This window comes from Malaclemys terrapin, chromosome 15 (assembly GCF_027887155.1).
Source record: "Malaclemys terrapin pileata isolate rMalTer1 chromosome 15, rMalTer1.hap1, whole genome shotgun sequence".
NCBI lineage: Eukaryota > Metazoa > Chordata > Testudines > Emydidae > Malaclemys > Malaclemys terrapin.
In genome coordinates this window covers 29551928-29579317 of record NC_071519.1, presented here as the reverse complement: position 1 = coordinate 29579317, position 27390 = coordinate 29551928, and the positions used below count along the sequence as shown (strand labels likewise).

The 27390-nt window shown below is 42.7% G+C and overlaps 1 protein-coding gene across 1 annotated transcript in view; it reads right to left on the bottom strand.

The window, feature by feature from the left end:
* Positions 1-27390, bottom strand: part of SIK2 (salt inducible kinase 2) — a 104356-nt gene that overhangs the window by 30364 nt on the left and 46602 nt on the right. Inside the window, exon 4 of the mRNA XM_054004873.1 lies at positions 20119-20280. Within this exon, the coding sequence (XP_053860848.1) occupies positions 20119-20280 (162 nt within the window). The remainder of the gene's footprint in view (positions 1-20118; positions 20281-27390) is intronic.

Here is a 27390-nt window from a genome sequence, read left to right as displayed (position 1 = left end):
AAACATATTTTCTCTTTCTCAGTTCCAGTAATCACAGCGGTTACATGTAACAGTAGGTACAAAAACATTCAGTGCAATTTTTAAGCTGATGTCCCTTTCAGGCTTTGACTGCTGATTTGGACTTTGACAATGTCTCTGGAAAGGTTGCTTTTGAATAGCTATTGTCTTTGACTTTAAGAGAGCAGTTACGTGCCATCAACTTGTCTGTGCATGTACAGTGGACATCAGGGTCTTCAGCGAATGAATGACTAATTCAGGACAGCAGGGACAAAATACACCCATCCTCAAGGTGCCACCAGATAAAGAAATAAAACAAAATGTGGGGAATGTTGTGTGTCCATTGCCACAATCCATTGCAGCCCTCTGGCTCTCTTCTGTCTTCCACACACACTTACTAGTGAACACCTTCAGTGCTCAGTACAACTCTGATCTGATCTGCCTCTCTGCTCTTACTTCTAGCCATCCTTCTTTCTCCCTTTATCCTGTCCACACTTCATTGCCTTCTTCCATACTCCTTTGTAACACCCCCTACTCCTCCTTCTGGCACACCTGTTTCAAGTTCCTCCTCCGAATCCCTTCCTTCAACAAAGCCACTCAGTGCTAACCCGCAAAGTGGCATTAACTATTTATTAATACATTTTAAAAAATAAACCTCCACTGCAATGTATCTGCTCATCTCTTATGAAATTCTGACTCCACTAAATCAGTGGAGGTTTTGCCACTGACTTCAGTGGGGCCAGGATTTCTTCCTTGCTTTGTGGGAGACTTTTTTTTCATATACCAATTTGAAGTGTTAGGTCCTTGGGTCATGGACCATTCTGTATGGAGTAAATCACTGTTGGCACTCAAAGAGGAAGAAAAAACTCCAAGGGGAAAGGGAGTGGGATGGACATATTCTTTGTTTAAAAACCTTTAAGAGTTAAACAGACCCTAACTTTAATGTTAACTAATGGGCTGTATTTCTGTAGGAAACTAAAGCCTGGTTGTGACATTACCCAGGATACAATGTGGACTGATGAACAGCTGTATTCCCTCAGTTCTCCAATCTGGGGTGCCTTTTACACTGCTTTGCTGTGAGAGCTACCACTCCTGGTCTGCTCGCACACAGCCCCAGCAGGTAAGTTACTCCCAGTTATACTGTATGAGTGTTACAACTAGCCACTCATGAAATTACACTGCAGAACAACACCAGCATATTCCCAGTCCCAGACTTTCCCCAGAAATGTACATCTTGTACTGCCCAGTTCTCTCCTGGACAATACAAGCTCATATTAAGCCCATCATTTTATTAATAGAAAATGATATGCACAAATCCTGTTATCCCAAATGGAGTTTCCCAAACATTTAAATTCAAACATACTGTTTGAGATAAATCAGTAAAACAAGTTTATTAACTACAGAAATATAGATTAAGTGATTACCACTGATGAGGCATAAAAGTCAGAATTGATTACAAGAAAATACAAGTAAAATGCAACTAATGCCTAACTTAACAAGCTAAGTGAATTCAAAGCAAAGTCTCTCTCAACACGGTTCAGCAGTCTTACTGGCTGAATTTCTTTCAGTCAGGATCCCTCCCCCAGTCCAATGCTGCTTCCTTGTTCTTCAGGTGTTGTAGATGCCTTGGGTACAGAGAAAGGGAGAGATAATTTGGGGCACCTACTCTCTGTTCTTATAGTTCTTTCTCTTCTTCGAGAAGCATCTCCAGCTGAGGTTCAAGGAGACAAAGTTTGTGTGGATAGGAACCCCAAGCTGTTTCTTTGTCAAGATATAGATTTTTCGCTCACACCCTCTTTCCTGCCAAAGGACGGCCACTTAACCAGTCCATTTGATTTTGTTGAAACCTTGCTGAGGCATCGCCTAGCCTTTTGTCTCTGGGGAACTGGTTTGTGACTGCTCCCCAGACTTGGAACATATCTTAATAGTAACAGAGGGTCCTGTGGCACCTTTAAGACTAACAGAAGTATTGGAGCATAAGCTTTTGTGGGTGAATGCCCACTTCATCAGATGCAAGTAATGGAAATTTCCAGAGGCAGGTATAAATCAGTATGGAGATAACGAGGTTAGTTCAATCAGGGAGGGTGAGGTGCTCTGCTAGCAGTTGAGGTGTGAACACCAAGGGAGGAGAAACTGCTTCTGTAGTTGGATAGCCCTTCACAGTCTTTGTTTAATCCTGATCTGATGGTGTCAAATTTGCAAATGAACTGGAGCTCAGCAGTTTCTCTTTGGAGTCTGGTCCTGAAGTTTTTTTGCTGTAAGATGGCTACCTTTACATCTGCTATTGTGTGGCCAGGGAGGTTGAAGTGTTCTCCTACAGGTTTTTGTATATTGCCATTCCTGATATCTGACTTGTGTCCATTTATCCTCTTGCGCAGTGACTGTCCAATTTGGCCAATGTACATAGCAGAGGGGCATTGCTGGCACGTGATGGCATATGTAACATTGGTGGACGTGCAGGTGAATGAGCTGGTCATGTTGTAGCTGATCTGGTTAGGTCCTGTGATGGTGTTGCTGGTGTAGATATGTGGGCAGAGTTGGCATTGAGGTTTGTTGCATGGGTTGGTTCCTGAGTTAGAGTTGCTATGGTGCGGTGCGTGGTTGCTGGTGAGAATACGCTTAAGGTTGGCAGGTTGTCTGTGGGCGAGGACTAGCCTGCTTCCCAAGGTCTGTGAAAGTGAAGGATCATTGTCCAGGATGGGTTGTAGATCACTGATGATGCGTTGGAGAGGTTTAAGCTGAGGACTGTGGGTGATGGCCAGTGGAGTTCTGTTGGTTTCTTTTTTGGGCCTGTCTTGTAGCAGGAGGCTTCTGGGTACACGTCTGGCTCTGTTGATTTGTTTCTTTATTTCCTTGTGTGGGTATCGTAGTTTTGAGAATGCTTGGTGAAGATCTTGTAGGTGTTGGTCTCTGTCTGAGGGGTTGCAGCAGATGCGGTTGTACCTCAGCGCTTGGCTATAGACGATGGATCTTCTGGTGTGTCCAGGGTGGAAGCTGGAGGCATGAAGGTAGGTGTAGCGGTCGGTGGGTTTTCGGTATAGGGTGGTGTTAACGTGGCCATCGCTTATTTGTATTGTGGTGTCTAGGAAGTGGACCTCCCGTGTGGATTGGTCCACGCTGAGGTTGATGGTGAGGTGGAAGCTGTTGAAATCACGGTGGAATTCTTCCAGGGTCTCCTTCCCATGGGTCCAGATGATGAAGATGTCATCAATATAGCGTAGGCAGAGAAGGGGCGTGAGTGGACGAGAGCTGAGGAAGCGTTGTTCCAGGTCAGCCATAAAAATGTTGGCATATTGTGGGGCCATGCGGGTGCCCATGGCGGTGCCACTGGTCTGGAGGTATATATTGTCACCAAATTTGAAATAATTGTGTGTGAGGATAAAGTCACAGAGCTCAGCAACAAGTTGTGCTGTGTCATCATCAGGGATAGTGTTCCTGACAGCTTATATTCCATCTGTGTGTGGGATGTTTGTGTAGAGAGCCTCTACATGGTGGCTAGGATGGTGTTTTCTGGGAGGTCACCAATGCATTGTAGTTTTCTCAGGAAATCAGTGGTGTCACGGAGATAACTGGGAGTGCTGGTGGCTTAGGGTCTGAGTAGGGAGTCCACATATCCAGACAGTCCTTCAGTGAGAGTGCCAATGCCCGAGATGATGGGGCGTCCAGGATTTCTAGGTTTGTGGATCTTGGGTAGTAGATAGAATAACCCCGGTCGGGGCTCTAAGGGTATGTTGATTTGTTCCGGTGTTAGTGTAGGGAGTGTCCTGAGCAGATGGTGCAGTTTCTTAGTGTATTCCTCAGTGGGATCTGAGGAAAGTGGCCTGTAGAATTTGGTATTGGAGAGTTAGAATCAGACCTGTTCATGATGACAACAGCACCTCCTTTATCAGCCTCTTTGATGATGTCAGGGTGGTTTCTGAGGCTGTGGATGGCATTGCATTCTGCACGACTTAGGTTATGAGGCAAGCGATGTTGTTTTTCCACAATTTCTGCCTGTGCACGTCGGCGGAAGCATTCTATGTATAGGTCCAGACTGTCATTTCGACCCTCAGGAGGAGTCCATGTGGAGTTCTTCCTGTGTTGTTGGTGGGAGGGTATCTGTGTATCAGTGCGCTGTTCAGTGTTATCTTGAAAGTATTCTTTGAGTCGGAGGCGGCGAAAGTAGGCTTCCAGATCACCGCAGAACTGTATCATGTTCGTGGGGGTGCTGGGGCAAAAAGAGAGTCCCCGAGATAGGACAGACTCTTCTGCTGGGTTGAGAGTGTAGCTGGATAAATTGATGATATTGCTGAGTTTCTGTTAGTCTTAAAGGTGCCACAGGACCCTCTGTTGCTTTTTACAGATTCAGACTAACACAGCTACCCCTCTGATATCTTAATAGTAGAAACTTATAACTTTACATACAATGTTGCCACACACATTTTACCAGGACAATAATGATCAGCAAAGTATGAGTTTTCAAATGATACCCCCACAAGGCATATTTTGTACAAAATTTATCATAGTCCTGTAAAAAGGGTGAATATACAGATTCACACAGGTCTACATTAGAAAATTAGGTCAATTTATGTGTGTCAGTCAGTCGGGTGTGAAAAAACCACCCCCGTGAGCAGCATTGTTAAGCTGACTTAAGTCCCCATGTAGACAGCACTAAGGTGATGGAACATTTTGTCCATCAACCTAGCTACTGTCTCTTGGGGAGGTGGATTATGTACACCAACAGGAGAACCCCCCACCCCATTGGTATAGGTAGTATCTACACTTAAGCGCTACAGCAGCACAGATGTGCCGCTGTAGCATTTTAAGGGTAGACACACTCTGAGACATGTAACAATAGCAGGTCACAGGCAATCTAAGGCCCACAATCCAATATACTGTGCAGAACTTCATATATGCTCAGCATTAGTCTAACTTGGTGTTAGCATTGTTTAGCTGCTCCTTGAAATAGTGATCCTGCTAACTTTTCCAGAGAATAACAGGCCATACAATATAAGATTTCAGCTTGTATTTTTTCAGGTGATAAAGCTTTACCCTCCTAAGTAGCTGAACTTTTAATGTGTAACTGTACACTGATGCATTGGGAAATTCTGTGAAAGTCAACAGCGTTGATTTATAGTAATCAGGCTGTTGATTTAGTCCTATCAACCGCTGAATACCTCAGAGGCATGTGAATACCATGTGGCGGTGATCAGCAGATAGCTTCACTGATAAACACTGTGGTTAGTAGACACTGTACAGGCACCACTGATACCACTTCATTTTGCTCTATTTGCATATGTTGCATTATGTTTGGGAAAGGACTCGGCTCTCGCCTCATATGACGTGTGCTACAAAACCATATAAAGACCCTGCAAGTCACAAGCACAGCAACACAGTGTTACTGTTAACTATATGAAAACACAAGCTAATCCCACAGTCAGACGAATTGACAATTTTAGATAAAACTGACCTTGCTCTGGAGTGGCACGTATGTGGAGTTGGAATTGCAAGATTTATTTTCAGTGTAGAGTAAAAGGTACGTGTATTTCTCTAACATAAGGCTACAAGATTCTCCTAGGGTTTATCTACTCTTCAGCTGGGAGTGAGCCTCCCACCCTGGATACACAGACCAGCAGGAGCAGGGCTTGAACTAGAGTGCTAAAAATAGCAGTGTGGACATACCCTTAGAGCTCATTTAATTTTCTCTAACTTTATGTACTGTAATGCATCAATCAAGTGTGATGAAATTTAGCAGAACCAACCACTGAAACAATAAAATCTGAGTCAGTGGGTCACACAGAACTTCAACAAGATTCTTGCAATATCAGAGTAGTGGCAAGCTTTTAGTGTAGATTACATCTTAATAGAAAGACTGTCTGCTGGATACCCCCACTCCCATTCATGATAGCATAGCCCCATTAGTAGCTACAACAACTGCTTATTTGTAAAGTACCATCCACAAAATAGTCAATGTATTTTTTACTGTTTATCAATTAAATATAGCATCTGTGAACAAAGAAAGCCAATGCCACATGGCCAGTCAGCTCTCTTTAGAACACAATATTGAAAGAACTGCAGCGGGAAACATGGTTTAAAGTGATGCTAACTAAGTCAATATTCATGCAGTATGACTATTCAAGGGGAACTCCTCCCATAAACTGGCCTTTTAATAAGGCCACAAAACAGGCCAATCTGGTCCACATGAGCAATTGAAGTGTGTAGTTCAGTCACATTACAAACGCAACCCATGCCATTTCCTCCTCGCCTTATCCCTCTCCTCCTTCCATTCACCCACTGTTATCCTGGGTTTGGTACTGGACACAGACAAAGGAAGTAAATGTCTACACTAACTTACACTTAGACTACTTCTGAACTGACCTCACTCCTTGTTGCATGAAGTTTAATAATACTTTGCACCTTTATAGTATAACTCCTTCCATCCAAGAATCTCAAAGTATTTATTATTCAGCTTGTCTTACCTTATAGGGGCTGTTTTGATGATAAATATCCCTATTTTACAGATGAGGAATCTGAGGCAGAGATTAACTGATTTGCCCAAGATCCCACACTGAGTTAGTAATCACGATTAAATGGCTGATCATCTCCTAAGCCTAAAACAGAAATCAGTGTCTCTCTGCTTAGAACCTTTGTCTGGACATTCCCAAGCGCAGAAACCCAGCGGTATTCCTGAAATGATGCTTTGCTCCACCCTCTCTTACACTTACATACCATTTCATTAAATGGATTGTGGGCGACCTTTCTATCACTCCAATTCACAGGATATGCTCAGGGAACACCACACTCAGATGACTCCAACGCATCAGGACTCAAGGGGAACTGCCAAGTCCAGGTTCCTTTTATAAACATTAGCCTTGTGCCTTTTTGCTAGGCTGGAACCATATGGTCCCCACCTATTTCTTTATTGTCTCATGCACCGCTCACAAATTGATTTTCTTCTTTATATAAGCCATCCATCCTGTTCAAGACACACCACAGAACTTGCAGTCATGAGAGAAGGACAAGACTAAAGGTAATCATTTGGTGGCATTTTTATTAATAACCAAACACCACCAACAACCATCACAACATTGGAATTCTGTTTGCTTTGATATTGCATTAAGTCACCCTCAACCCATCTCAAATTAACCGTACCCAATATCCCCACCAATAAGAAAACAGACACTAGTCATATCCCAGGCTTCTCTTGTTGGGAAACAAGAGTAAGAGGTGTCAATGGATGGGCTGCCTTTGTACATTCTTCCACAACACCTTTATGAATTGAATACTCTCCCTCAACTGATCTAGAAGGCCACTACCGCCTTCATCTTTCTCCTCCAGACCCACCGCTGTCAAAATGCTTACAAGAATATAGCCAGTTAACATTGGTTAAGTCAAAGGGGTAGTTGAGGATTATGGATTTTTATTGTGTGTGTGTGTGGGGGGGGGGGAGGGCGCGAAATGTATACATTCTGTGTTTTATACTGCTCCTCTATATTTCATATACTACTTGTCTTCTCAGATAGTTAGCTCCTCACAAGAGGGATTATGTCTTCACATGAGTTTGAGCAGCCCTAGCACATTGATGGTGCTACCAGAATTCAGATACTAGAACACTTTCATTTTTGTAGAAGAAAACAATTTGCTCTTCCTTCAAAACCTGTGTATATGAACACTATGTGGGTTCCCTTCAATTGGTATTTAATTATTGGATTAGGTATACAGCATGAGCCATCTTTATTATAAATCAAATAGACCATCTCATAAAACTGAAATGTAGCATAGGGTGGATTAGCCATTGCTTGGAATCTTTGAATTAAGATTAGATCAGTTTCTAGAAGATAAGATGTAACTGAACCACAAATTATTAAGTTTATGCAGGAATTAGTGGGTAACATCCTATAGCATCTTTCACAGGGGCGGGCAAACTTTTTGGTCTGAGGGCCACATCGGGTTTCCAAAATTTTATGGAGCGCCGATTAGGGGAGGCTGTGCCTCACCAAACAGTCAGGCGTGGCCCGGCTCCTTCCCCCTATCAGACCTCCCTTGCTTCTTGCCCCCTGATGGCCCCCCCAGGACTCCTGCCACATCCAATCACCCCTGTTCCCTGACAGCCCGCCCCCCCCCCCCTCCAGGACCCCTGCCCCATCCACCCCTCTCTGTCCCCTGACTGCCCCCGGATGCCCCCACCCCATCCAATCCCTCCTCTCATTCCTGTCACCCCAGGAACCCTGCCCTTATCCCACTGTTCCCTGCCCTCTCACCACCACCCCAAACTCCCCTTCCCTCTATCCAACCCCCCCTGAGCACGCTGCCTGGAGCACCAGTGGCTGGCGGTGCTACAGCTGCACCCCCCAGAGCACCAGGACAGGCAGCCACGCTGCCCGGCTTGAGCCAGCCATGCCACAGCTCTGCAGCTGTGCTGCCCAGTGAGAGCTCGCTGCCCCGCCGCCTGGAGCATTACGCTGGTGGCGCAGTGAACTGAGGCTGCGGGGGAGAGGGAACAGCAGGGGAGGGGCTGGGGGCTAGCCTCCCGGGGCCAGGAGCTCAGGGACTGGGCAGGAGGGTCCTGCAGGCCGGAGGTAGCCCGCAGGCCATAGTTTGCCCACCTTTGGTCTATCATGAAGGAAGTCAGATTAGATAATCACAATGGCCCCCTTCTGGCTTTAAAATCCATGCATCTAGCTGTTGGTCATTACATATCAATCATTGTCTCTGTGTCAGCCTTTTGCACAGAATTGTCAAATTGAAAAATGTGCAGAAAACATGGGAAATTTTTGTATTATTTTTATGAAGTGTCTGTGTGACTTAGTTTCCCCACTCACTATTTTATTGCTGCCCCTTTGGTAGTAAGGGGTTAATTTCTTTCCAAAGAAGGGGGAATATGCAATGAATTGACTGGGTGCAGGTCCTGTAGACATGTCTAGGTTGATATGATTGGACTATCAAGAACTCTCAACATATGAAGAGAGCTACCTTGGGAGACACAATGGAGACCCACGACTGAACCATTAACCTTTAAAGACTGTTAACTGCTAGCCAAAGGGACCTGCTTGTAGATGAACAATTACTTGTCTGACCGCAACTCCTTCCCAAGGGAGGGCATACATTAGAATGCAGTGCAACTGGGACTCACTCCAGACGAAGAACTAAAATGCCAGGAGAGGGCAGTAAGAATCCTGCTCTTCCAGCAAATGGAGTAATTCAATCTGGGACCACTGGGCAGGGACAGGGAGGTTTGCTACAGGAAAGCACTGGCCGCCTGTCTTCCAGGCCAGGGCAAAGAGGGTTCACATCTACACAGTGCAAAAAAAAGACTGGTGGCAGTGAGTCTTGGAGCCTGGGTCAACTGATTTGAGCTAGTGGGGCTTGTACTGCAAGACTAAAAATAGCAGGGTAGATGTTTGGGCTTGGGCTGAAGCCCGAACAGGAGAGAGATTCAGAGCCTGTGCTCCTGAGTCTCTCCCTCTTTGCCAGGTTCGAAGTTTCGTCTCCAGCCCGAGCATGCATGTCTGCTATTTTTAGCCCCATAGTTGACCTGGGCTATGAGACTCATTGCCAATGTTTGATTTGTTTTTGTTTGTTTTTTGCTGTGTAGATGTATCCAGAGGGGCCCACCTAACTAAGCAAGGAGGAGCTGGCAAGTTAGGGCAGGACATGCATTTAGGCTTTGCCTCACCACTGTCCCTAAATACTGAATTCCAGTTCACAAATAATGTCTTGTTTTGAAAAGGCTGTCCTGTATCACTGCAAATATCTGCTGGTTGCATTGCTCCTAAGAGGGGAAGTCTCCAGTGGGTCCAAGCTCATTTGGCCCGGTTCAAGGAGTCACACTAAGAAACAGAGATGCTGAAGCCAAAAATCCAATCTTGGAGTCATGGGGCTCCCCCCCTTGGGAAGAGTGGAGGCCCAGGGCCTATCACATACACTTCCAGAAAGCCCATACAAAAGTCAGAGGCACAGCATATCTTGTGGATCCATGAAATCACATTTTGAAAACATGCAAAAAGCCAGACAAGCTAGCCAGACAGGCACCCAAGCAGAGTCTCTTTTCAATGGCCCTGTGGTACATCAGTGTCAGCTGGAGACAAGGGATCAATATCAATCCAGCTCTATATCTGAGTGCAAAGCACAGAATGTAAAGTTCATGCCACATTTCCCTTTCTCCCTCCCCGAGACCCAATAATTGCAAAATACGTTGTGATAAATACTTAATAAAATAGTATAGATGAAAAAAAACCACCACCCAGTCACTGTTTCTCGCCTGCCTTATTCCTATCACAGCCAGACTTGTGTTGTGAAATTTTTAATTCACTTTGACACAGTTTTTCTTCACACATTATTGGCTTAGCAACCTTGACAATACTTCAGGAGACGCGAGGCAATTTCTTTCCTCAGAAGCATTTTGCCATCTGTGTAGGTGTCATTAAGTCTGAACTCTCCCCTCAGTTATCTTGAATTTGTCAGATCAGTTAAGATCTCCAAGAGTCTCTTAGCGCTGCAGATAGATACCAGTCTTTCGCCAAGAATTGCAGTGTTGTTCAGGTGCCATTATTAGGAATTTTCCATATCAGACCACAAGTACTTTCAAAGGGGTAAAATTACAGTGACTTGTCTTGCAGAAAAGTGTACAAAGTGCTGTTACAATTCCCAAAGAAAGCAAAAATTAGGCCTGGTCGGCACTTAAAAATTAGATCAACCTAGCTACGTCGCTCAGGGCTATGAAAACATTCACGCCCAGTGTGCCATAGTTAGGTCAGCCTAACTGTGTCTATCTACTGCCTCTCTGAGAGCTGGATTAACAATTTTATTAAAGCTAATGTTAAACAAAAATTATGTAATACACAGGATGAGAAAAGAGTGTCTGCACATCTGGGTATAGTGCTTAGATTATCCACAAATACAATTTGTTTTTAAAAGTCATATGATACATAGAGTACATTACCAGCAATAATTCAAGTTTAGGTGAATACATTTAAGAATACAGTTTGGATATGAGCATCCAAGTATTCAGGTACATCACTCATGAGAAGTTGTACAGAGATTTGGTTGTGGAAAGCAAAATATATCAATGAATGGAGACTGTCCCTCAGTAATTGAGAATTAGGGTAGGTTGTCCAGTTAGGAAATACAATCTATCAGGGAAGTCTTTCAGTTACTTTCCTTGCTGCGCTTATCGTCGGCACTCCAGCTCATCCCTCCTGGTATTGTTGATGTCCAGTGATGTGTTCTATGTAGATGTCCCTCGACCATCTGACGACATCCGACACCATGAGTTGCCGCATCAGATGAGCGTAGCGTTGACTGATTCCGCATTCCCGCAACACTCACTCGTTACTGGGATCCCATACGCAAAAGGCTCACACGATCAGCGTGTCTCTGAACTTGGTAACCCCTAGCTCTCAAGGTGTCAGCCAGAGGGGCATATTTCTCCACCTTTCAAGCTCGGGCATCGTGGAAGGCTGGGGTCCTGTTCTTGAAGGGCACTGTGGCGTCCGCCATGATGATCTTCTTCCAGTCCGTCGCAGTTGGCTGTCCACTCTGGGAATGGTGGAATTCACGGCAACCTTCCCTATGGGTGGTGGGATGCCTTTGATCAGGCGATCTTGGATGGTGTTGTCTCGCAGCTGCCAGGCTCTGGAATGGGGCTTGGAGCTACACAGGATGTGGGGTAGTGTCTCATGGGCATAGCCACCCTTCCTACATCGCTTGTCCCAATTCCCGTGGCAGACAGCTCCGTTCAGAGGAACGCAGTTGAGCCGGGCCCCATGGATGAATCTCCAGTTGGCAAATTGGCTGAAGCTGCCCCCGGGGAGGATGTGGTTGCTGGTGTCCCACTTTGCACGTCACCTCAAACACTTTGCCCTGGTCCGGCTTGTGTTTCAGGTTTTCCACATACTGGCAGCAGATGGCATCCTTCAGGGTCCTCTCCAGCATGGTTCTAGTTTTTGGAGTGAGGATAACTACACTGATGAAAAATCTCCTTCTGCTGATGTAGGAAGTGTCTGCACTACTGCAGCTGTGCTGCTGTAGCACGGGTAATGTAGGCAGAGCCGAAGTTTTTTAAAAATTCTTTTTAACTAATTTAGATTATGTTCTGATGTACTACCTGTTTCCACTCTGGCTACTTACTAGAATATGTTGCTGTATTCATATAATTTTAAGCTCTAAGTTTTATAAAAGGTGCCAGAATACCCCCAGACAGCCTTGTCTTGAAAAAATTAAACTAGTTGTTTATAACAATACAGAGTCCATATAAAACATTCTCTTGTATGCAGTGATAATATTTTAGTAAGCATCTTAATGAACCCAGGAAGGGATCCAGATAAGGTCAGAGCTCAAGACCATTAAAATAAAGTTTACTCAACTGTAACTTGGGTTTTCTGAACAACAAAAGAAGAGAGAGGGCCTTTACATGGGGTTGGTCAGGTGTAAAAAATGTGTCTTTTTCTAGGGCATGAAGGATTCTTGAGAGTCTCCTCTCTCAGAACTCTGTAAAGTATTGACGTTATATAACCAAATACTCATTGTTTTTATTTAAGATTCACTAAATCTACACCAAGGGCAAGTAGGTGTTCTAACTAGACAGCATGGCCCTTGCAAGACTTTGGCCTCCTGCTCCCCATTTGGTCAGTGGCACGACACATCCAGAATTTATACTACCCCGGATGCTAAGACAGACTGTGGCCGAGTGGTGTGGGCAGCAGTACCTCTTTTCCACAACAGAGAAACTGGGATTTGGGGAGACATTTATGTCCTGCATAGAGCCATTGTATAGATTCCCCAAGAATGTCCCTTTTGGTTAACGATGGAAAATCTCCATCTTATTTTCTGAAGAACTGGACTAGACAGGGTTGTCTACTATCTTGCTGACCCCAAACACTAGCTGTTTTTCAAGGTTTCTCTCTGAACACTGAGTACAGAGTTGCCATATATGCAGATTACATACGGTTTTTTATCTCCAATCCTACAACCTCAATTCCTTCCCCTTCAGTTCCTGAGGAACATGCATCTCTCTCTGATTTTAAAGTAAATGTTGGAAAATGGCATGCATTGGCAATAGGGTACAGCCCAAATCGGACACCTACTAACTCAGATTGGATTTCTTCATGTAATGCAAATCTCAGATACTTAGGGATACATATTCCAGCAAATTGCTCAGATCTTTACAAATCCAACACATTCCACTGTTGGACAAGATAATTACCTGTTTGGATAAGTGTCTGGAGTTCAATGTCAGCTGTTGGGCCATATCTTTGTAATAAAAAACTACCCCTTTCTTATTTTTTCTAGGTTTCTATAATTGTCTTCTAATTTTTAAAAAATGTAAAACCCACATATTAATATCATTGTTAAAAATGTATTTGAATAAAAAAAACCACCCAGACGTAGACAGAGCATTGCATATGGCCTCACATTTAAGGTATACCATTGGGCTGTTTGATTTATTTATTTTTAGTTTGATTGGTTTGCTTTGATAAGAGCATTAGAGTGACTGGTACTCAAGTAAATACAAAACAAACAATAGGTTTCTTCTTCATTTCTATGTTTTTGTGTTTTGTAATTGCTGTTCCATTATAATCGGATTTCATCCTGGATCAGAGATGATCCCTTTAATATAACATGAATTTTGTTAATATTTCTTGTTCCAGATCTAGCAATCAGATTTAAAGAATATTAGTGTTCTTCAAGAGAAAGCCCTCCATCGAGCATATGCCACCCTGAGAATCTTAGGAGGGCTGCAATTGGACCCGCTATAAGGGCTGAGATTATACAATGGAGTTATCTTTATCTTCTTAACCTTTGCCCGCATCTGTGCTTCAGATATACGATCATTCACAGTTTTGTTTTCAGTTGTATAAACTGTATGTTCCTGCAGTCTGCAAATCTTGGTCTGAATGATCTTGGCATTTTGTTTCTTTTCCTTGTTACCCCTTTAAAATAATAAACTACTTAAACTAAAAAAAAAAAAATCTTGAATCAAAGAGGTGTAATTTTTGTCTTTACATAATTTAAACGAGCATCTGTTAAAAAAATAAAACAATGGAGTAAGGTTTTAAACCAGTTTTCAAGCTGAAAAACGGAAGCTATTTCCCAGAAATAAGAGAACCTCTGCAATATTTGCTGTGCATCTAACACTCTGAGGTGGGCTGTAATTCACAGATTTAAAAATCCTCCTGCAAATAGCTTCAGGGTTAAATTAATCCACTTTTTAAAAATTACCAACAGAATTCAACCTGCCTGGCTTCATGGAGGCACACAGATCTTTAGTTATGATAGTAATACGAGTGAAGGAGATAATGTTGAGAGAGGTGCTGATAAAGAAAAGGTATGAGAGTGGTAGAAACAAACCTGACCCACTTCATGAACAGAATACTGATCAGCCATTCTGACGTCAATGCATATTTTACTGTCCACCAGCAAGACAAGCCAGCAGCGCACTCTACTTCAAAATAATAGTCACTCCTACCTGATTTGGTTCAACCACAATTGCGATCAAGTTCATGTGATCTCTGCGGACTCTCAGTCTATAAAAGATCCTAATCCAAGCTCTCATGGGCTGGAAGTATACAGAGAGCTTCTCATTGTTTCATCCTAGTTCAAAGCTATGCTTATTTTCCACAGACTTTTACAGAGCGCACAGATTTTATTTGGTGGAGCCATAGTGCAGAAGCAGTCAATCTGCACTCTGGCCCTCACAGACCCTCCAAAACCAAGTAAACTAAAAAATAATGCAGGGTAAAATCTGAAGGAGAATGCATTAGTGTAACAGCCCTAACCACATCTCTCCCCAAGCAGACATTTTATCTGGTCAGTACAGAAAGCCCTTTGTTTTCAATTTTTACCAGAAAATTCCCAGGTTCTGTAAAAGCGATTATTTGGTTTTTACCAGTTTTCACCCAATTTTTTGGATCACTAAAGTACATGAAAATACTGATTATGTTAAGGAAATCCAAAGCATTAGGTAGGTGCAATTATGTTAATAATAAATACAAGGCTGTATGTTAAAGTAAGGCAACATACACACATGTGTGCATATGTGTATGTACTGTTAATGTACAGTTCATGAAATCAACCACAGCATTAAAAACTTTTTACTTTCAATACTCTTACGTTTCTCTATTTGTTGCTTTTTTCTGTTCTCCCATCCCCCAATATTAACCCAGATGCTTACTCAGAAAACTGATAACTTGTTGCACCAATTTCCACCTATTTTAATTTTTTTGTAATGAACATATGATAAATTCCTGGGTAATTTTAAACAAAATAAAAAAAATGGAGGGCCTTGTTAATATATGTATGTTTGTTATTTAGGACACATTTTGAGTTTGGATTTATTTATATATAAAAAATTCTGGAAGATAATCCCCTAGAACAATCAGTTCAGGAGTCATTGCTCCCTAGGATTAACATTTATTTACCTTACATAAAGACCCCTGTTGAGAAAAGTTCCTTGGACCTCTCTCCATTGTTTTTTGGATTTTAAATAAAAAACCTGTAACTTGCAGTACTGCCTTTTCCGGGGGGGGGGGGGGGGGGGGGGGGGAGCCTAAGCAGCAGGGGTGACAATCTCACAAATACTTCAGCATACATTCTTGGGAACAGGTTTTTTGGGGTCACAGTGTCTTCACCATTGAGCTGAACCACAGTGTGCAATTTTATTCCTACTTCTATATTTGACTAAGAAGTGTTCGGCCACTAAAAAGAAAAAGCTTCAGAATAAGAACCCCAAGAGCCAGAAGCAGATTTGCCAGCAAATTAACTAGTGAGATGAACCAGCAAGTTACTGTGAAGAATGCAGCTGAGCCGTTGACTCATTGTTCTTCCATAGCAGAACTGGATGTGTGGCTGGATTTCCCAGATGGCTGGACTGACTAGCAGAGGGAGGGCCCAAAGAATTAGTTCAAAAAGCCCAATGCCATTACAACAACAATAGAACACTCTTGGAGTTAGATATCAGCTGAGTTTGGTTTTCCTCTGACTTTGCAGAACTGTCTCTCAAAATAATCAATTGCTTTAATTTGCTATTTAAAAAAAATGTACAGTATTTTCATGACAGCGAGGATTAAAGCTAGCTTTAGTCCTCTAGTTGCCTTTTGCTCTTTCTCAATTTGATGATTGGGGGCAGTGAAGAATACAGCAACTTGCATCCATCTGAGCACAAATGACCCATTGCGGAAGGGGAGAAAGGACAAGGACCTCTGTGATAACACATCACCATGCAGTCTGGGGTGAAACACTGGGTGAAATTCACTGCTCATCACTTTGTGGAATTAATGAAAGAGGTGACTTGGCACCAATCACCATAATGTTTCTGACAGCTACAACTGTCTTCTGATTAGCCATCACTAGAGCCACTGCTGGACAAAGGGACCACTCTGGGTATGACAAAGCTGTACTCAAGAATCACAGGATATGAAAAGTGTGAAACGTGGGACTACTGGCTAACGTGGATACTTACCCACAGGCCAGCACAGTAATGAGCATTTTGACAATACAGTGATAGCACTACAGAAGATCTGAAGAGAAAGAGAGAGTGCCTGACAAAGCAGTAAATGGAATTGGCTAATAACTTTATAATTTCACCTTGCTTTTATTTATATTTGAATCCTGGAGAATGCACGCTGTGAAATTCCCTATGCTAGAACAGCTCATGTCTCTAACCTTTCCTTGGCTAATAGGGCTCTTGGGATGCCTTTGAAATAGTGTTTTTGTGAACCTTTGTTGTGCTTGTGCTGGAATGTTCAGGGAGGCAAGGAACTTGCTTCCCTGCACCTCTAAGGAAATTATGAAAAGGAGACCTTCTCTGAATACAGCACACAACCTTCAAGGCAGCTCAGACCCCTGAGGAGGAAATTGAAAAACAATCCTGGTTGGACAGGGCAAACAATAGCACAAAAAAATGGCAAAGAAAATAAAATGGAGGGAGAGGGTGGGGAAGAAGAGATGAACAGAAGAAGAAATGAAAGACAATACAAATAATAGGCCAAGAATGTTCATTAATTCAGTACAGCTACTGATAGTAGATGGGTCCAAATACGCTGCAATTCTGAGCTGCAAAATTTGCCCAAGTACTGCTCCAGAATTTCAGCTTTCATTCTAAAAAATAGTAATAATTGCAACAGTCATAAGTCGTTAAGTCTTATTGTGCAAAGAAACCCTTAGAAAACATGAACAGACTGCAAACCAATGGTTAAGGCTACGATTAGGTCACAGAGGTAATGGAATCTGTGACTTCCATTGACCTCCAGGACATTTTCTGCCCTGGGGCTGGAGCTCCCAGCCAGTGCCACCCTCACAGCTCCCAACCTGGTGGAGGGACCCTGCATGCCCAGCTGCAGTGGGCAGCCGGCAGCACACAGCAGCCAGCGGGGACTCCCCACAGCTGCACAGCCGCAGCTGCAGGACCCTGCAGCTACCAGCTGCCCGGGGCGAGTGGACCCTGCAGCAGGGGGACCCCAGAGCTCCCACACACCGCATCAGTGGGAGCAGCGGGAGCCCCAGCAGCAGTGGGTGCTGAACCCACCTACCCCTTTTGTCAGGGATATTTTTAGTAAAAGTCAGGAAAAGGTCACAGGCTGCCGTGAATTTTTGTTTCTTTCCCATGACCTGTCCATGACTTTTACTAAAAATATCCGTGGCAAAAACGTAGCCTTACCAATGGTCAATGCAAGTCTAGATGACACAATGGTCAAAAAAACAAACAAACCCCAAAACACTCCAAGTGTCCTATCAGTGCTAGTACTGATGAAGCTGCCCAAGTGGTAGAATGAAGTTGAGAGAACTGCCTAAAAGCCTCAGTATCAATTCAGGTATCTTTGTCACCAATAGCTCTGAGAGAACAATGTTAATTGCTCAATTAATTTTAATGGGGTGCTAATTCTGAAACTGAATACTACAAATTCATTCTGGACATTATTTACTATTTCACTTTGAACCGTTTATTATAACATCCAGATTATGCACTTGGTCCACAGTTTCAAATGGCCTTCCATGCCAAAAGCCCCATTTGTCCCTTACTCCAAAGATCCCAACTTCCATGCAAAGTTACTGTAAAATCCTCCTGTTTCCTGACAACTTCAACAACAGATATGCATTTTCAATACAAAATCTTGAAACATACAAAAAAACCCTGAAATGTATCAAATAAAATGAAGTTTAATATCAAATGAAATTACATGGGGACTATTGCAATAACTGTGCTATTCGTTTTCAGATTACAGGAAATAAAAGCCTTCCATTTTTCGTTTATCTGAAGCTGCTGCAGACTTTCTAGTGTGACACAATAGAGTGCTGCAGGAATTAGGATTGCAGAGTGTACTGCCGCATCCCCTGGCTTGAAGTGGCTTCCATTATATCCAGGGTTTACAGTTTGCTTCAATGGATCTCAGCACCCCCACTATACAAATAGTTCCAGCACCCTGGCTACAAGGATGCATAAGTGTGGCCATGAAGTATACAGGACTTGACATCAAGAACCAGCTATTAATTGTCCATTTGCTCCCTTGTTTTATAGTGGGCCAATGCTCAAACCACTGAGCTATCCTGTTACTCTTCTTGACCTGAGCACCTAGCCAAAGATTTGGGGTCTTGCAGATTCCAGTTAGGAGAAGAAACTGATGGAGTCAGATACCTTTGTTGTAATCTTGTTTATTTACAAAAATGTACAAAATCCTTTTTCCCCCTGAACACAGCAGGAACCAAACAGGAGACTGCTTCCTTCCTCAGAGTCCCAAATCTCTCTTAGCTAGCATCAGACCCAAAAGTCCTTTCTCCAGGCTTCTCTCAGGACCACACACCAAACTTATCCAGGTTACGTCTGGAGTTTCCTTCCCTGTTTCTATGTACCTCTCTGCTTCTTGTCTCCCATCCCCAAACACTTCCTATTCAAACAATACACAGTGAAGCCCTCCGCCCACATAATTCAAATTCACGAGTGGCCTTGGTTGTGTCTTTGTTTTGGGTAGACAGAGCCAGTAATCATGAAGGAGTTTAACTGTTCCTACTATTTTAAATGAAGCATGGCTGTTACACCCCCAAGTTTCATGGAGGTTTAACCCAAAATAGAACAATAAGGATCCTTCCAGTCTTTCTTCAACCAAAAATGTCCTCCAGTATGTTTAAAACCAGCAACTAGAAATAGTCTAATGTTCTACCAGCGATATGGAACAGGCAAGCAGGCACCACACATTGAAATTAAATACACCTCCCTTTTCATTGTTTTTTGCCAATTTTAAAACAAAAGTCTGTTGAGTGTTACCTTTAACACATTCCTACAGCCTTGTCCGTATGGAAAATATCAGAGATCAAGATGCATCCTGCATCATGGCAATGGCTTTTAAGCCACTGCAGGAAACCTCGGTAGGAAGTCCAACAACAAGATGATGCGATAGGGATTTGTATCTTAACAGAGTATCCCTACAGCTTCGTCAACCAACTGAAAGGCTATTTGCACTTTCTTGTCAGAACTGGCAAGTTTACTTCACTGAAAACCAGCTTCTTACTGCAGAGACTCCTTTTCCCCTATCCCTCCCCACCCCGTTCCCTGGCTACTGCCAATCACAAAAGTTCTCCAAGTGAGGGTGTCACCCAACCCTTCCCTATGCTAGAGTGTCAGGGCTAAAATCAGTCTGGAAGGGTTCTTGGAATTGTAATGAAGTAACCAGCAGCAAAATTATCCCATTGCATAGAACATCTGCTGTGTCTAAATTTATTAAAATGAAATCATGCATGGTAAAAGAAAAATCAATAGGCTTCCATTTTGAGTTTTTTTATGTTGAAAGAAGTTATTTGATTAATTTTGTTTTAACCTGCACATCTGGCAGTGTTAATGAAGTGTCATGACACTACAAAAAAACCACTCTCCGGACCCCCACTCCCCCCCAAAATACCACACCACAACTCTATACATTAGTTCCATTTTTCTGAAGACAAAAAGGAACTAAACTAGGAGTTATTTTTAGTTGGTGTTTATTGCCATCATCACAAATTACCCACAAATGTAAAATATTGCCTTCTTTTGCCTTTCCACTTCTTACTGTTAGTGGAATCATTTGAGCAACAGCAACTGATTTGTTGGAGCAGACCAGGTGCTTCCATGGATACAAATAAGGTATTATTTAGAATCAACTGTATTCTGAGTACCTGCTATTTTGATGTTCATGTTGTTGTCGAGCAGGAGATTTTCAGCCTTGAGGTCACGGTGCACAATCTTTCGGCTATGACAATATTCCACCGCAGAGAGGATTTGCCAGAATTTGCGCCTGGCCTCCGGCTCACTCAGACGGCCGTGGTTGGCAAGGTAATCTATGAAAATAATGCATGTTTCAAGGGAAATGCGATAACCCTGTGATTAAAATAATTTCTTTCAAACATTTATGACACAGAAACAAGAGAAGGATTTTGGCCAATTTCAGACATCAACAGTTATTCACCCAAGCCCCTCTGCAAAATGGCTTCAGAGCCAGGAAAAAAAACATTGTGCAACATAGCTCAATTGTCCCTTCCTTCAGTGATGCATGCTTTGGTTTGATATTCCCTTGTCATAAAACAGGAACTATTTCCATGGAAACAGAAGGACAGCTGCAATAAATTGGCTTTTGCTATTATAATGTTTCAGCTTTGTTTCAAGATTTAGTCACCTGAAGACGACATTTACACTCCATTCTCTCTCTCTACGGATATGTCGACACTGTGCTGTAGCACCATGGCGTAGACCCTTCCTACACTGACAGGAGTTTTTTTCCCCATCAATGTAGCAATCCAACTTTCCAAGAGGCGGGAGCTAGGTCGATGGAAGAATTCTTCCACCAAACTAGCCACATCTACCTCAGGGACAAGGTCGATCCAACTATGAGGCTCAGGCACATTTTTCATATCCCTGAGTGACACAGGTAGGTCAATCTAATTTTTAAGTGTAGGCCAGGCCTCACAGTGAATTCTCACCACATGCAGCCTTGCTGCCTAATTATATTGTTTCCATAGAATACAGACAACCAATATTTATGCAACAACAGACCTAGCTGGGTGCTGCTCCTTCTCATACCTCAGGCATTACGATCAGTGTGTTTTTATAATTAATAATTTTTGTGACAGTAAATTTAGTGCTGGACTATAGCTAGCCCTAGAAAAAGAAGTCTCTATGGATCCCCAGAACAGGAACGGCATAGGCAGCAGCTTCTATTCACTGTCCCAAGTGGAGGCCAGTCTCCAGTTCAATCCTTTCTCTTTCTCTCATGAGGCGGTAGTGCAATTAACAGCAAAGGTGCAGTAATGGTACTGGTATTATTCATGATTAAACCACAGGCAGCAGCAGATGTATGTATAGCAATTTGCATGACAGACTCATTGCATCACAATAATAAATCTTTGGTGGTGGAATTCCAACAGGAGGGGCCAGTGAACAGGACATGCTTCATTATTTGCTGGATGAAACCAGTTTAAAAAATGCAAGGTGATTTATAGCTAAATGGTTAGTAGCAAGCCAAAAATAATCAACACCAATAAATTCTGAGGTTGTATTCTAGGAATATGCCTGACTCAAACATTGGACAAGTCACTACAGCTCAGAGGAGATACAGAATTTCTCTCATTAATAGAACTTATTTCTTAGAACTATTTTAAAAGGTTTTTGTGTACCATCAGATGCAGTGAAATTTTACTATGAAACTACATGGATAATTCTAATCTTTTAACTGTTCAAACAGAACAGATCTGACATTCATATATGCTCCAGCCAGGAGACTGTACAGGAATTATACTAAAAATGTCTACTTTGTTCCTTTTATATGGAACATGAACCATTCAATGCATTTCCCTCTCCCCAATCTGACACACAATCATCCCAGTAACACATTAGTACATATGTTCTATGAAAACAGGAATGAAATCCAAATGCAGGGGACAGTAATTAGTGCAACAGAAGGTCCACTAGCTGCCACAGTGAAATATTTGCTTACTGCGATATATTTTAGATCTCAGCTGTTAGTCTAAAAGTAGCTTCTGTTAAAAAGAGGAAGAGGGAGCAGAATGATTTTTAATTTGGTCTTGACTAAGATTTGGTCCCTGGTTGTCACATCTCTGGAGTAACCTGCAGGTTTTCCATTCATTGGACATTTTCAATTTCTGTCTAAAATAAAGTAAACTAAGGAACTCTGATTAATATTGGGGTGCAGAGTTTGAGCTAGTCCCATTTTCATTTCATTTCATGTAACTGATGACATAATTAGCACCAGACAAGGATGCTGAATGGTGGCACAATACCTAGTGTAATATTAACATGGTTCACGTAAAATTACTTTATCATCTTTCCCATCATAGGAGACTGACTTTAGCAGCATGTCACATGCACACTTCCTCTTCTGCACAGACCTGCTGCATCCTAACTTTGAAACAGGAGATCCAGATTTCTCATACTACTGCATTTGCTTCAGCTTTAATTTTTAAAATGCCAACAAATTTTTATTCAGGAGTACACATTAATATTAGCTAAAAAGTTTAGTTCAACAACTTTCAGTAATTCAGGCTGTGTGGAGAGCATGTTGTGTGTACATGTGCACACACATGCCTTTGTGTACATTAGTTTTAAAGCATTATACTGTAAAATTTACTCCCTTCAGAGAAATAACATTTCTTATTGGCCAGAGAGATAGGAGCAGTCCGGGGCAAAATGCATTCTGGCTGGGGGCATCAGCAATGTTCTATCATGTGACGTCAACTGCAAACAAACCTTCAGAGTGTGCGTGCATGTTTAAAACCTCCTCTCCAAACAGATTTTGAATTGTTTAGTTGAACAAGTAAGAAGCATTTTTGTAGGAAACCATCATTTAGAGTTACCTGCTAAAGGACAGATTGTCCATGGCCCTTGCACAGATTCCATTAGTTGACCAGGCCTCAAGAACCTCACCCAGAAGCAGGATTGTGTGAGGCAGCCCTCTGTCTTTGCTGGTGCATAGGATACCCAGGCCACATGGGCCGCCTCCTCTTCTTTTTCTTCTGTTAAGAAGGCTGATTCACTGACTACACTACACTAGAAAATTAGGTCAATTTAGCTACATCTCTTGGGGTGTGTAAAATCCACACACCTGAGCGGCATTGTTAAGATGACCTAAGGGTATGTCTACACTTAAAATGCTGCAGTGGTGCGGCTGCACTGTTGTAGCTATGCCACTACAGTGCTTCAGTGTAGACACTACCTACGCCAGGGGCTCTCAAACTGTGGGTCGGGAACCAAAGTGGGTCACGATCCCATTTTAATGGGGTCACCAAAGCTGGTGTTGGCCCTGGGCCCCAGCAAGTCTGAAGCCCAAGCCCAAGCCCCACCGTCCAGGGCTAAGGTTACATGCCACCAGCCCAGGGCAGAAGCCCTTTGGCTTCAGCTTTGGACCCTCGCCTGGAGCGGTGGGCTCGGTCTTCAGTCCCCTCCTCTTGGGGTCATGTAGTCATTTTTGTTGTCAGAAGGGGGTCACGGTGCAATGAAGTTTGAGAACGCTGACCTACGCTAACAGGAGGGCTTCTCCAATTGGCGTAGATAATCTAGCTCCCTGAGAGGCAGTAGCTAGGTCAACGGAAGAATTCTTTTAGCAACATCTTTCAGGGGTGAGGATTTTTCACAACCCTGAGAGATGTACTTATACTAAAGTAAATTTCTATTGTAGACCAGGCCTAAGTCCCAGAGTAGAAAATGCTAGGTCACTGGAAGAATTCTTCCATCAACCTAGCAACTGTCTTTTGGGGAGATGGATTACCTACGCCGACAGGAGAAACTCTCACATCAGCACAGATAGGGTCTATACTGAAGCACTGCTGTAGTGCAGCTGTAGCATTTTAAGTGCAGACATACCTAGAAAAACTAATTACAAACAATGATAGCACTGCTTTCCCCACCCCTGCCAGAAGGGCAGAAGGAAAGGAAAACCAACAGAGCAGGCACTGAAGACACTGGATACAATCCCCACTTGCTGTGCCATCAGTGGTTAAGACGAATTGAAGGGCAATTGGGACTACTCCCCCATTTATTACCCTCAGCACCCTCCACAAGTGGAGTGAGCAGTGAGTGGACCCTGCTTAACAGAAGACTTTGGAAGCTTATGGCATAGGTGCTTTGAACCTGAAAGTGGGGCTACATAAAGGCCACCTGAAGCAGTCGTATAGGGACTGCTCCATCTGAGAGCCTTCAAGATGCAAATCATTCCAAAGGGATTGGAGAAGAAGTGGAAATATGTCGCAGGGAGGTGGCCAGCCACAAAGAGGGGAGCAAGGCTAAATGCTGCAACCTGGCTTTCAATCCCAACAAGTAAGAGCTGTTATGCCTCTTTGAACGGTCTATATCCATGATGGTAAATAATGACTCAAATGGGTTTAGAGAAAACTTGACTATTCTCTACTATTTTCTGCTTGGATAAATCAGAGGAGACCAAACAATATAATCTCATGTTTCTAAAATAAATTATAGCTTGGGATTTTAATACCATCATAGGCTGTTTTATAAATCTGCATCCCTGCCCCTCATTTTCATGGCTACTTGTCAATACGTGATAAATTATGGCTTATTAGCTGCTATAATGAAATACAAAGTTTGTAAAATGTGGAGGATGGTGGAGACAGTCTGCTGCCATTTGGCTGTGATCCCTGTAATGTGGCTGGAGGGGAAATTTAGCAGGAAAAAACTCAAATAAAAAAAAAGCTTTTACATCCTGAAGGTTGCATAAGGCGCTCAAAAGACACAGACACTCTACCCCCCCCCAACATTAATAAACATTTCCCTCTGGCAATATTTCAGCCATACAGAATTTGTAAAAGAACTAATCTAATTTACAAACCATCAATAATAGTTAAGCTGCTTCTTTATGATGTGACCTGGAATAAGTGTAACATAGCTGGCGAAAGACACACAAGACATATTCATGGCCAAAGTCTGTTCTTCAATTACACAACTTGTAAAGCCACAGAAACGTCACTGATTTCAGTAGTATTGCTCTGGCCTTACATCGTCAGGGATGATGGATTTGGCCCTTAATGAGTAAGGAAGCATTCAGCAGCAAAACTAGGGAGGAACTGCAGTCAGGTGACCTAGGAGAACTATATTAGGGTGGTGATTTAGGAAACCATCAATTATGAGGAAGGAACTGTCAAACTGGGAGTGAACCAGCCAGTCAATATGGCAGGCAGGAGAAATGTTCAGTATCAATGAGAGTACACCCACCGGTTCCATGGAAAGTCCATACTTCCTTCCTTAAATCTGATTTAATAAGTGATCCCTTGTCCTGTTTAAAAAGTTTCCCCTCTTGTTTCACCTCACATGATAAATGGCTATATTCCTTTCCCTCAGATTCTAGCTTCAGGTCCAAGAGTTCATCATCTTATGGCTTTCATCAGAAACCTACTGCCATTCTCATAGATTTCACAGGTTCATTGCCAGCTAGTCCTATGCCAAATTTAAAAACAAAACAAAACAAACAAACAAAAAACACAAAAACCAAAATTCCAGGGGACAATCAGGATCCCAGAAGCAAGAGACACCTTGCCCCCCACACAGCCTGTGACTGCTGACTGATAACTCAGTTTGATCACACGCTTATGCCAATGGTGCAAGTAACATAACTGAAGGAGTCTGGCACCAGCAGGCTAGGAAAATGGATTTCATGGTTAGCTCATTTGCCAAAGTCCAATAAAAGCTGCCTCAAGCAACCACCCAAAGGACCAGCATAAATCAATTTCCTCATGCACAATAGTCTTTGGCTGAAGGTCAAGGGCAGCTTTAGTGGAAAACTTGGGAAATGGTCATTTAGAGAATGGGGTTTGCATATTTGAAATCTGCAGCTGAACAGTACTAAGGTTGCCTTGGCCTATTTAGGTTGCCTTGATATTTGTAGTTAAAGCAGGAATAAAATCCCTGTTACACATGCTGATTGATTGATTTTTAGTCTTGAAATTTTACATATTGAGTCTTTCAAGGCTCTTATTTCTTCACTGCATTGCAGCAGCACCAAAGGATAGCTGATGAAAAACCAACTCCCATCTTCTCCCTGACCCCACACATCTCTATTTATCCCACCATTCCTCAGCACCTCCCCAGCTGGCTCATCTGCCCCTCCCGCTCCGCAGGCTCTCTGTGCAGATAGAGGAGTTTGATGGCTGTGTGGACTAGCTTATTCTAATCAAAAGAGACGAGGAGGGAGGAAGATTCTTAAGACAAAATTTGCTAAGGGCGCATTTTAAAATTCTTCCTTGACCAAACGAATCTTTTAGGGGGGAATAAAAAATAGAAAATTGTAATGACCTAGGAAGGGCTAATGTGAAAAAATTGTAGACTGAATTCTCTCAATGTGTTTAACTAAGGGACTTTAGTTCTAGTCTAATTGCAAATCTTAATGCAATTTTAACTATGAAGCAACTTCCAACACCTTCATATTTGTTACTGAAGATGGTCTCGTGGAACAGGATTAATCATTTACAGAACTTTACCTGACACAACCAATCTTTGACTGAATTCAGCTAACAGGTCAAATCTGCTTCTTTAAAATGCAAACAAATAAAGATGATGTAATGGGGTACTGACCCCTGCTTCTGTATGTTTGAAATAATCTGTCTGGAACATCTCTGATTAATGGTTTTACTTATGAATTTCAGTCAAAGTGCTTATGTAATTCTGATGGGTCAAACAGGGTTGTCCTAGGCATTGTAATGCCAAAAAGCAATAGGTCTAGGGAGCCTCTGGGTACATTGGGTAATTTTACTGGATTAGTTAGACAACATTCGATTTTAAAGGTAGGCCAGAGGGGGGAAATTAGGCTTATGCCTTTGAGGTGGGGTTATGATGTACAGAGAAGGCCTAAAGGGTGTTTTTTGTGAAACCAAAACACATTTTTTTGCCTGTTTATCTTTTACATTAGAAATTCATGTCTCATCTGCCCCAGACGACTCTAAGGGTACCTCTACACAGTGGGGAGTGATCCTCCCAATGCCAGTAGACAGACTTGTGCTAGCAAGGCTCAAGCTAGTATGCTAAAAATAGCAGTGTGGAGACTGCGGCTCAGGCAGCAGCTTGGGCTCTCAAGCCCACCGAACCCTCTAGGTCTGCGCTGAGGTGCTTAGTCTGAATCTCTGTGGGAGCCACAACATCCACAGTGCTATTTTTAGCGCACTCACTCGAGCCCTGCTAGTATATCGGTCTAGTCATGCTGGGAAGCATGCTCTCCACTGCAGTGTAGACATATCCATAATGTACAATTTTATGAGTAGTTTTATTAAGACCTAATAACTAAACTTTTAAATAAAAAGATGGACTTTGTTAAAGGTATACCCCCCTGAGCCCTTCAATTAAAGTGTTATCCCTCCACAAAGCATGCTCTGGGACCCTTAAAAAGGATACTTCTGTGAAATCAGGGAAGACTAAACTTGGCACTTCTGCCTGGT